Source organism: Adiantum capillus-veneris, chromosome 16 (assembly GCF_014529385.1).
Source record: "Adiantum capillus-veneris isolate H3 chromosome 16, ASM1452938v2, whole genome shotgun sequence".
NCBI classification, from domain to species: domain Eukaryota; kingdom Viridiplantae; phylum Streptophyta; class Polypodiopsida; order Polypodiales; family Pteridaceae; genus Adiantum; species Adiantum capillus-veneris.
The window spans coordinates 11,481,120-11,493,463 of NC_140946.1; the positions used below are offsets into that span (position 1 = coordinate 11,481,120).

The 12,344-nt window shown below is 41.7% G+C and overlaps 2 protein-coding genes and 1 pseudogene across 2 annotated transcripts; 2 read left to right on the top strand and 1 right to left on the bottom strand.

Moving 5' to 3' along the window:
- Positions 1-2,780: 2,780 nt before the first annotated feature.
- On the bottom strand, positions 2,781-6,950 carry LOC147438568 (uncharacterized). Its single transcript, XM_086484141.1, has 10 exons — positions 5,900-6,950; positions 5,710-5,815; positions 5,480-5,576; positions 5,300-5,391; positions 4,640-4,754; positions 4,194-4,554; positions 3,661-4,097; positions 3,432-3,562; positions 3,095-3,335; positions 2,781-3,012 (listed from the first exon to the last, which is right to left on the bottom strand). The coding sequence occupies exons 1-10, from the start codon at positions 6,948-6,950 to the stop codon at positions 3,004-3,006; spliced, it is 2,640 nt and encodes an 879-aa protein (XP_086340267.1). The 3' UTR covers positions 2,781-3,003.
- Positions 6,951-8,310: 1,360 nt separating this feature from the next.
- LOC147438569 (uncharacterized) lies at positions 8,311-9,954 on the top strand (annotated as a pseudogene).
- Positions 9,955-10,913: 959 nt separating this feature from the next.
- Positions 10,914-11,846, top strand: LOC147438570 (uncharacterized). The gene has a single exon (XM_086484142.1). The coding sequence runs from the start codon at positions 10,914-10,916 to the stop codon at positions 11,844-11,846; it is 933 nt and encodes a 310-aa protein (XP_086340268.1).
- Positions 11,847-12,344: the final 498 nt, after the last annotated feature.

A 12,344-nucleotide genomic window follows, 5' to 3' on the forward strand; every position in this document is an offset into this window, starting at 1 on the left:
TGGCATAGCGGCCGTGAAGATGCAAGATTAGGTGATCGCATTTGGAGAGGCGTCCTTGCATTGCATATGCTCAAAACAGCCCTAAGCTTCCTCGCCTTTTTCGCTTATGTTGGGCATATCCGTAGTCAATGCACTCCATGAGACGACATCCCAGACAAGATCAGCCCCAAATCAGCCTAAAGAATTAGCGTTTTTAGCCCAAAAAAATAGCCCCAGATCAGCCCCAAATCCGCCACCAAATCAGCCTAAAAAATTAGCGTTTTTAAACCAAGAAAACAGCCCCACATCAGCCCCAAATCAGCTACCAAATCAACCTAAAAACTTAGCGTTTTTAGCCCAAAAAAACAGCCCTAGATCAGCCCCAATCCGCCATCAAATCAGCCCAAAATTACAGCATTTTTAGCTCTTAGTTTTGGACTTTCCCGTGTTGGGCATATCTCGCAATTAGTGCACTACATGAGATGACATACCTGACAAGCAACTCCTCGACCATCTTTGGTGCTTGCTGAGGTGGAGTACGTTTCGCTTACATGTTGACCAAGACAATGCCAAGCACGACATCTTTTTCCAGCAATGTTTGACTAACAATATGATCGAAATTCTTTCACCCATATTAGCCTCTTGCATAATGCCACATGTCTTGAAGATGCAAGCGTAGACGATCGCATTTGGAGAGATGTCCCTGCATTGCATATGCTGAAAACTGTCCTAAGCTTCCTCGCCTTCCCCTCTCGTGTTGGGCATATCCCGCAGTCAATGCACTCCATGAGACGACATCCAGACAAGATCGGTCCCTAATCACCAAATCAGCCCTAAAACTCAACGTTTTTAGCCTCTAAATGATCCATCAAATCAGCCCAAAAAATCAGCGTTTTTAGCTCCTATTCTTGGCCTTTCCTGTGTTGAGAATATCACACAATCAGTGCATTCCATGAGAAGTCCTCGCATTGCATATGCTAAAAACATCCCTAAGCTTTTTGGCCTTTTTCGTGTTGGGCATATCCCGCAATTAGTGCACTCCATGAGACGATATCCTTGACAAGCAACTCCTCGACCACCTTTTGTGCTTGCTGAGGTAGAGCACATTTGGCATACACGTCGACCAAGGCAATTCCAAGAAAGACATCGTTTTTCAATAGCCCTTGACTAACAATATCATCTGAACTATTTTGCCCATATTAGTGTCTTGCGTAATGGCATAGCGGCCGTGAAGATACAAGATTAGGTGATCGCATTTGGAGAGGCGTCCTTGCATTGCATATGCTCAAAACATCCCTAAGCTTCCTCGCCTTTTTCGCTTATGTTGGGCATATCCGTAGTCAATGCACTCCATGAGACGACATCCCAGACAAGATCAGCCACCAAATCAGCCTAAAGAATTAGCGTTTTTAGCCCAAAAAAATAGCTCCAGATCAGCCCCAAATCCGCCACCGAATCAGCCTAGAAAATTAGCGTTTTTAGACCAAGAAAACAGCCCCAGATCAGCTACCAAATCAACCTAAAAAATTAGCGTTTTTAGCCCAAAAAAACAGCCCCAGATCAGCCCCAAATCCGCTATCTAAACAGCCCAAAATTACAGCAATTTTTAGCTCCCTGTTTTGGACTTTCCCATGTTGGGCATATCTCGCAATTAGTGCACTATATGAGATGACATACCTGACAAGCAACTCCTCGACCACCTTTGGTGCTTGCTGAGGTGGAGCACGTTTCGCTTACATGTTGACCAAGGCAATGCCAAGCACGACATCTTTTTCCAGAAATGTTTGCCTAACAATATGATCGAAATTCTTTCACCCATATTAGCCTCTTGCATAATGCCACATGTCTTGAAGATGCAAGCGTAGACGATCGCATTTGGAGAGACGTCCTTGCATTGCATATGTTGAAAACAGTCCTAAGCTTCCTCGCCTTTCCCTCTCGTGTTGGGCATACCCCGCAGTCACTGCACTCCATGAGACGACATCCAGACAAGATCAGTTCCTAATCAACCACCAAATCAGCCCTAAAACTTAGCGTTTTTAGCCTCTAAATGATCCATCAAATCAGCCCAGAAAATCAGCGTTTTTAGCTCCTATTCGTGGCCTTTCGTGTGTTGAGAATATCACGCAATCAGTGCATTCCATGAGAAGTCCTCGCATTGCATATGCTAAAAACAGCCCTAAAGCTTTTTGGCCTTTTTCGTGTTGGGCATATCCCGCAATCAGTGCACTGCATGAGACGACATCCCTGACAAGCAATCCTCGACCACCTTTTGTGCTTGCTGAGATAGAGCACATTTGGCATACACGTCGACCAAGGCAATTCCAAGAAAGACATCGTTTTTCAATAGCCCTTGACTAACAATATCATCTGAACTATTTTGCCCATATTAGTGTCTTGCGTAATGGCATATGCCGTGAAGATGCAAGATTAGGTGATCGCATTTGGAGAGGCGTCCTTGCATTGCATATGCTCAAAACAACCCTAAGCTTCCTTGCCTTTTTCGCTTATGTTGGGCATATCCGTAGTCAATGCACTCCATGAGACGACATCCCAGACAAGATCAACCCCAAATCAGCCACCAAATCAGCCTAAAGAATTAGCGTTTTTAGCCCAAAAAACAACCCCAAATCCGCCACCAAATCAGCCTAAAGAATTAGCGTTTTTAGCCCCAAAAAACAGCCCCAAATCTGCCACCAAATCAGCCTACAAAATTAGCGATTTTAGCCCAAAAAAACAGCCCCAGATTAGCCCCAAATCAGCCTAAAGAATTAGCGTTTTTATCCCAAAAAACAGCCCCATCAAACACACGAGTACCATATTCGACTGTTCTTATACAACCATCAAACACACGAGTACCATATTCGACCGTTCTTATACAACCATAAAAGAAAGGTAGTTTTGAAGAAATCTACAACACTGCCAGTGAGTCTAAGTTTGAGCACAATCATCTAAGAGAATAGCAAAAAGAAAATGTGAAGCTTGGCTGGATCCAATCTTCAACTACATTGCGACCCTTTAAAATCAATCCATCTGCAAAAAAATACACAATTGCTTAATACATACCCTCTTGTCAATCAACTTATAATTTTCAACGAACCTACTCCTAACATACCTTGACTCCAAATGGCTTTAACAAGCGATCATATATGCGCTCATCCCTCTCCAACATAATGACATGTCTATCCATGAAGCCAGCTGCCAAGCCAAGTGTACCCGTGCCAGCAAATATGTCAAGGACTACATCCTGTGGACGGCTAAAAAGTGCGATTATGTACTTCACAAGCTTTTGACCTCTTTGATAACCACCCCTCCATGGCTTTCCTTTCCTCTTTACTAAATCTGCTTCAGGTACTCTGACATTGAATACACATTTTACTTACTTTAATGGCATATATATATATAAATGATGGATTAGGCATATAAACAAGTAAATGATAGAGTCAACTCACATATCGAAGATAAAGTCCTGTCCAAATTGAAGGTCACCACCAAGTTTCAATTCTGGCAACTGATCATGATGTATACGATACACACAAGTTGTCGAACAACGAACAAAAGCAGACAAGATCAAGCAATTCACCTATTCAAATAGAAAGCTTTATGTCATACATGTCATTAAAGAATAGGATGCCACACTAAATTCTATTGCACATTAAATCAAGAATCAATTACTTGTACCTGTGTGACAATGGGTCCCAACCTCTTTCCAATAGGTGGTGTGCATCTCACAACCTGACGATGATATATCTTAAACCCTTTTTGCTTGCCAGCTTGCTCGACTTTCACCCCTTCCTCCATGGTGTACAAACAAACAAAAAACCCCCTATCACTCAAGCATGAGTCTGCAAGCTGAAATGTGGTGTCATACAGGTTATCCACTATCTTGTTCCAAAACGGAACTTTATTGCAAAAGCATCCCTTGACAGCCACGTTAGATGGAAAATCTGCAAATATGAGGTCTATGCACAAGTCTAGCTGAGTGCCCTTCACAGTGCCTTGGCTACAAACTACATTGAAGGCCTCTAACACCTCAAGCCCCATTTGCTCTGCTTGTTGGGGATATTCAATAATATGAACAAGCTCTTCAACAGAAATGTTGAAAACATAAATAGTGCCTACAAATCAAAGCCTTTAGATTTAAGAAAATGTATCAACAATCACAACACTCCATGGATCATATTAGATAGACAAAGCAAAGGCATCAACACTACCTGTAGGTTCCAATGTTTCATTGATTATGTCATCATTTTCTCTTAGCTCTCCACTGCTACTTGCGCTTTGATGTTGCCCTTGCATCTTGCCATCCTCTATAGCCTTGTTTGCTTGTAATGCCCTATGTACGACTTCCCTACCAAGATTTATAGGAAGTGTCTTACGAAATGATGCTGATGCAGTGGATGCTACTACTTGAGAAGTTGCCGTCGTCTCCTCTTCCAGGACACTATTCGTAGTAGTTGTAAGTTGAAGGGCTACTTTATGTTGCTGAAATAATTCCAACTCCTCATCCGGAACATGGTTCTTAACCATGTCTAGCCACCACGGACACTTGGCTTTCTCTATGGTGGACAAGGACTGCACAATCAACAACTATTATTTAGCATAATCTCCCTATGCATTAAGAGTTAACATAAAAAATGCAATGTAATGCATCGCTTACCCTTCCAAGCTTCACATCGGAATACATGAACGTAGGGTTATCTGCATATGTCCATACACTTGCCAAGGGGGGCATCTCATCAAGCATGTGTTGTGCAATCTCCTTGAGTAGCCATCTAAACACACACCAACTACTGAGTACTAGTTTAATGAGGAGTAAAAAATTGAACCATACAAATTAACAAACCTATAAACAGCTCGACGGGTTGCATTGTGTAATCCGGGTTGCTCATTCATGGCATTGGTCGACTTAATGCCACCTTCCACAACGCGAAATGCTCTATTGAAGTACTTTCTTCGGCAAAGCATGACAAAGTTGCTGAATCGATGTTCCAATGGCAGCCTTACTCGATAAGCATTTTGAATGTCTAGTAATAGACCTAGACCATATTGATTGACTTGCAGCCAAAAGCAATACATGTGGAGCCAGTCCCTAACTTTAGCTTTGTCATTGGGAAGGCACTCCAAGGATCGAATTGATACTTGTGAGCTATCTAACAATTTCAAAATGTGTGCCTTATCCACATCTGTTATGCAAGCATTTCCAATCATGTTGAGTTTCTCTTCAGTCGCAATATGCGCACTCGGTTCATGCCAAGGCAAGGACAGAGTAGCACACCAAAACTTCTCTCCATTTGCAGGATCTGCAATCCTTGCATACTTGGAGGTCTTTCCCCTACAGGGAATCTCCATCTTCTTTATCACCTTGGCCCTACCAGTTTCATCCATTCCCTTAGCCAACTCTTCAATCTTCTGTTCCATCTCATCCTTAAAGAGCAACCATGTCATTATTTGCACAGGGAGTGTAAACCAGCTCCTTTTCCCCCCGAGATGAAACAACCTGCATTTCTTTCTCCACCCATGCTCTGTCTTTAATAGACAAACCATCCAAGAGAGTAGTCTTGTCTGCCTCTCCTAGCCTTCTCAATTGGAACAACCTATCTCCAAATGTGGTTGGCACATATGCATACTCGTTCATCCCGTAGCATTAAAACAAAAAAGAATATCAATAACTCCAAGACAACAATTAAAATTTTCAAGGAGAATAGTAGATGCCCAACATCATCTTACTTGTTCAATCTTGCCAAGGAAAACATTAATTCCCCCACATCAGTCTTTGCAAACTGCAAAAAGTGGTAGACCACAGAGCAATGTCTAGACAGGTCGTTCTCAAACCCTGTATTGCATAATTGTACAATTATATTAAAATAGTGCAATCAACACAACAAAAGTTCTTAAAGGAGATTAAGTTAAAGAATACCTTGTCTAATGCATTCCATCCATGCATGCAGACGATTGTTGCCATCCAGGTCATGGACCATCTTTCCTTTCAAGTAGGGTCCCCACTCTGTCTCTAAATCAAGGGACCTCTCAAATCTTTCATTAATTGTTTTCCAGCAGTCATCCCAAGAATCTATCCTTTCTTGAGTGATTGGTGTCTCCTCCCCCTCTAGATCAATAATGGAGACAGTAAAGGCTCCCTTGCTCTCAAGATATCCTCCCATCTTAATAAAACTTCTTGTGAGTGATCTTTCGGTAGAAGGGATTACTTTTCTAATGGCTTCACTAGATAGTAACCTGCATAATGGGATCCTAGGGGGTGGTCCAGAAAATGTGACTCTGATTCTTTCAAGGAATGCCTGTGGTGTAGAGATCTCAAGGATCTTACCAAACACCTCTAATTTGTTTCTTCTCCCCCCTGCAAGATTGGAGATATTCTGGCCTTCTGTCACCTCATCATCTTGTTGCCCCTCAGTCACCTCATCATCATGTTGCCCCTCAGTCACCTCATCATCATGTTGCCCCTCCTCCTCATCATCTTGCCCCGCAGTCACCTCATCATCATGTTGCCCCTCCTCCTCATCATGTTGCCCCTCAATCACCTCATCATCACGTTGCCCCTTAGTCACCTGGTCATGTTTCTCAACTACCACCTCCTCACTCTGATCATCTTCCTGAGTTCTCTGAGTATCAGCTCCCTGCTCCTCTCTCTCAATAGCAACTTGATCCACTACATTCTCAACGTTTTCTTGCTCCAAGTCATGAACAATACTATCAACCAGCTCCTCAGCACCACCATTTTCCTCAACATCTTCAGCATCCATTTGACTTACTTGAGAATGCTCTTGATTACCTGCTCTTGCAATTGACCTATTGAAGTTGTCCTGCTTTGATGGTCTATCTCTTCTCTTGTATGTTGCTCCAGAATCCCCTGCACCCTGCACAATTTTCCTTCTCTTAGGCATAGTTACCATACTCATAATATCTGCCTCACACTTACCATCCTCACAATTCGATCTTGTGAAGTGCATAAACACTTTGAAAGAATGAAAATTCTCGATTATATGAAATCTAGTTTAAAGCCATATGAATGACTGAATCGGACACATTGGAAAGGACAACATCAGCCATTAATTACATTATGGGTAGTTGTGTTGCGTTAGAGTCATTATGGCAAGTTAAAATCATTACGGTCGACACATTTATCACCACGAATCTCGCTCCAGCCATTAACTAAATTATGGGTAGTTGTGGTGTGTTGGAGTCATTATGGCGAGTTGAAATCATTACAGCTGGCACATTTATCACTTTACAAATCTCGCACTACCTCTATACTACCACTTATCATTTTGCTCTTCTCCATTCTCCTGGAGCTTTATGTGAAGAATCTAGCTGTTCTTTCTGCAAACATGTAAGTGACTCTGTGTGTGTGTGTGTGTGTGTGTGTGTTCTCCATTCGCAGTCACGCTGACCCCTCCTGGCTTTGCTCTCCAGTTCTCCATCGACAACTCACACTCTGCATCTCACGCTGTTTGAGGTGTTAAGGGAGCTTTACTATAAATAGTGTCTCTCATAGGATCTCTCTCTCTCTCTCTCTCTCTCTCTCTCTCTCTCTCTCTCTCTCTCTCTCTCTCTCTCTCTCTCTCTCTCTCTCTCTCTCTCTCTCTCTCTGAGCTCTGTTGCTACCACGAACTAGTAGTGATGCAAGCTTCAACAGTGTTACCACCTGCTCAATACACACAGCAACAGCTCAATACACACAGCAACAGGAATCTTCCATTCCTCTCACACCTACGCTCAACTCAAATGCTCTCATTTGCTGTCAAATTCACCTTCTCTTTTCTCAGATCTTTATGCGCGCTCAGCGTGCTTAAAGATTTGAGAAAGATGGTCCTTAAATCAAAAGGTTAAGCTTACTTTTGCTGTTTTCTTGGGGCTCAAGGGGTGGAAGTATTTGGCCAGTGGCGACGTTTGCAAGAGCCTTGCCTTCCTCATGGCGTTGCAAAGGATGGAAACCAGGCAAACAATATGAACGATTAAGAATAAGCAGTGTGCATTTCAAAAGTTGAACATTTGAAGGGCAATAAAAATGTTTTGAAAAGTAGAATATAATTAAAAAACCAAACTAACTTTCTTCAACCGTTTCTCCATATTAATGTATTCTTAAACATGTCTCAAGATTAACATTTTTTAAACATTTCTCAGAATTTCATTTTTAAAAAAAACTGGAATTGATAGTAGTGTTTTCGAATGTCTGTGAAATTATTAACTTTTACAACCATTTCGCTAGATTAACGTTTTTTAAAACATTTCTCAAGATTAACATTTTTTAAGAATTTGTCAGAATTTCATTTTTTAAAAAAACTCGGATTGAGATAGTAGTGTTTTTGAATGAATGTGAAATTGTTAACTTTACAGAATTGTTGGTACAGATTGACTTGACACGTGTTCAATTTACTCAAAATTATTAACTATGGATATGGTGTTGATCTGATTGAAAGTTCTCTTTTATGCAGGGAAGCTAAAATTTTCTTGCAATCTGTGTCCGGACAGTCCATCAACATTCCATTCATCCATGGAAAATGCCTCCTTCCCGTCAAGCTCCTGCAAGAGAAGTTGTGTGGTACAACTAGGGTCATTGTCGAGGCTCTTGTTCAGGAGGGACAAGAGTTTAATGTTTTGGCACCTCTTCCCACCTATGCGGGGGTTTATATGGAGGCATACTTCATCTTGGAGGAATCATTATCTAAAAATTACACTGCAAGACTAGAAGACATCTTTCAGACCCTGATTCATCTCCAATTGGTCCATCACCTGCACCAATGTAAGTGCATGTAAGTCCAAGATCATTTTGGAAGGTTTGAATTTGAACAATTCTTCACTATTTTTTTTGCTCTCTTGCAGACAAATTGATGATGATGAGGAAAATGAAGATCATGTTGAATTTGATAAGCTAGATGAAGAAACTCTAAATTTTGAGACAGCAGTTTCTGCATTCCAGATCATCCGTACACTCCGTCCCAATGATGTGCTTCACACTATTATGCAAGAGTGTGAATACAAGGGCAAGGTCAAAGATCTACCAAAAACCTACCAAGAATTCTGCATCTATGAAATGATTGAGGGGAAGGCAATGGAGGGTATGGAGCAAAAGTATGAGGGAAATTTGTGGACAAAACCACAAACTCAGACAAGAACTCAAAAATCTTTTGTCCTTAGGAAGAGTTTTTGTGGAGGGGTTTTCCAATGTATGAATGAGCGATGCTCATTTAGGAGCGGAACTAATCAAACTAACAAGCAACATTGGAATGGTCAGTTGTCCAAGCTCCCAAAGAATGGCTGCCTAGCCATGGGGAGCTATGGAAATTTAGAATGCTTTTTTTGCAAGCATGTTCCCATGTGTGTGAAAGATTGTCCAGCAACAGTTTACTACTTTATGCCTAGGGATTCTTGCCATAGTAGGCTATTTATGCACCATGGCAAGCACAAACACATCGTCCCTAAGGGAATGTCTAGAGCATCAATTCGGAACATAAAAGCCTTAGTAAAGGCAGTGACAATGGACAATAGAGCAGGCCCTAGGAAGGTACAAATGATATTGGCTAGAGAGATGGTGCTCAAGGCCTTCACAGATGACAATATTACAAGTGGGGATTTTATAAGTGAGAAGGAGGTCCATGAGATGTCCCAAGAATTGCTTACCCTTGTCAACATGAAGAAGTAAGTTTTCAACTTATAAGCACCAAAACACTTGTATTCTTGAAAAATTGGTTCACCCATGATTATGTATGTTGTAGGGTAAAGCAAATGGTGATGCAGCGTAGAAGGACCACTCGACCAATGGGTGATGGATATGATGCAATTCTTGAACCAAAGAGAAAGTGCCACTTTCAGTTCTTCCATGGCTCTCAATTTCTGTTGCAAGCATCAACATCACAAGAGCGGTCCTTCATATTCAAGATGTCTACTACTGGCCCAGGTTCAGGAGTAGATGTGGTCAGAAGGATGGATAGAGATGGACATGAAGACCTCTGATTATCATGGGTTTGTTTTGACCATGTCCATCGAATAGAAGGAGGCCGGCACACAATGGGAGCACATGTTTATGATCACACGTAAGTAACAAATAAGTATTAAAAAACAAATAAGTGGATGTGGATACTAATTGTAATGTTATTAGGATTGGAGAGCTTCTAACTATTGCCACATGTGAGTTCAAAGAAGAGGATGAGGAAGCACAAATAATGTTTTGGGAATCTATGAACCAGGTTATGATTGAGCACACAGATAGGCCAACCAATTTTCAAGGATTCATGTCAGATGAGGCAGGAGCAAATTGGAATGCAGTGAGATATGTGTTCGGGGACAAGAAGGAAATGGTGGGTAGGGAAAGGTCTTGTCTATGGCACTGGGAGGATAATTTGAGGGTGCACACACAGAGGTATATCCACTCCCAGTACCAATCAAAGCATAAAGAGATGTGTGAGAAGTGGAGATTGTCTGAAAAAACAGATGCGGCACTCGAGCAATTTCGTAGGATTAGGAGCTAGTGGGCAACAGGCAAGACAATAGATAAAAACATACCAAAGCTAGATAGTTGGTTGAGTTGGTGGCATTTCAGGGTTAGCCATTGGGGACATATGATGGTCAAGGATGGGGAGCCCATAATGAATGCATTGATTCCAAGGACCAACCTCTCTGAGAGAAAACATGCAAGTTGGTTGGCTGGAGAGGGGTACAAGCAAAAAATTAGTCTTTATGATGCATGTGTCACTGATCTTATTAATGCCTATCTTCAGTGTGCTCGGCGTCTAGCCTTCTTGGATGGTAAATATATTGGAGGGGGGCCAACATTGGAAATTTTAGTTGACAGAGCCATGTCAAGGATGCAGACTAGTCCATCACCAGCAGCCACCTCTAGGGCAGTGGATGATGCTTCCATGGGTACTCCAATGTTCAATAACAGAGTTAATTTCAAGGGTGAGAAGAGGACAATGCGTGCCAAGCGACCATTAATGGATATGGATACAAGCATTTGTAGCCACAGGCCTGAGTATAATTATGTCACGCAAGATAAGACGTCAAATGCTGCACATGAGCAACCATGCAGTGAATTGTTGCAAGCTCTAGAGAAAAATGTCCATGACACAAAGTGGGCTATTCGCAGGATACCAACATCAAGTAGAGTGGAGTGTAACCATTGGACAGCTGGTAAGAAGTGTGGATTGAGGCAGAGACCGGGAGACCCAGCTCCATGTTTTTGGAGTGACTGTCAATTATCTTCTTGGCGGAAGCAAAAGTTTTGCTACTTTTGCAACACAGATGTGAGGCATACATGGAGAATGGTCACAAGCATCATACACCCACCAGAATGCGCTCCGCATGTTTGGCCTATTGCAAAGGGCACCAAACTCAACATCCAAGAAGCTTGTGCACTTGTGAAGGCAGGATTTGAGATTGGAGTGTCAACGGAATCATTGATCCCCAAAGAAGTGCATCAGAGAGATCCCCATGCCAACAAAAATGAAGATCAAAATTATCCCTATCGACCAGGGGTATCGAAGGCTACCTATGCTCAAGTTGATGCAGCATTAGAAATGTCAGCAAAATTGACTGGAAGCCGCGTAGAAGTGGAAGAAGAGAAAGAGATTTTTACCATAGAACTACTGACAGGTCACAGTAGAGCCCCTACATCATGCATAGAAGTTATAATTCAGAATGTCCCATCTTGTTCGTGCATTGATTTTCAAGGCAGGTTGGCAGAAAAAGCATCCTTTCTTGCTTGCAAGAATCTTTATTTTGTGTACTTGATTGTACTTGGACAAGATGTCAACAACAACATGCATATCCATCAAGCACAAATTCCAAAGGCCATTCTTAAGGATATGCTAACAAAGGCAGTCAGAATCCAACCTAATCAGCTATAAGGGCTATAGCCTGGGTGATGTCTTATTTTGTTTTTGGAAGGGTAGACAAGATAGCAAAACCTATAGTCTATAGATCACTGCAGTTATTTAGTTCCTCCTACTTAGTGCATTTTGTAACCCACTCAGCACCTAATTTTTGAAATGAATCAGCATAAACTTTTTGTAAGAGGTAGGTACTAAAGCATTTTTTTTTTCTAGGTTATTCCTTCAAGAATATGATAGATTTCATCCATAACATATTCAAAGAGTTTTGCAAACTTTGCAACTCTACCATGGCACTCTCTCTTGTCTATATTGCAATCTCCATTGCTTTCCAATGGTCAACTTTGAATGGCATGCTCTCTGTCACTCTCTCTCTCTCTCACACACACACACACACTTCAAACCCCCTCTAGCTTGTCACTATCTCACTTTGTACCCACCACTCATAATCTTTTCAGGTTGTTTCTTTTGTTTCATTCGTGTTTCAAATAATTGTATCATAGGTATGATTAATGT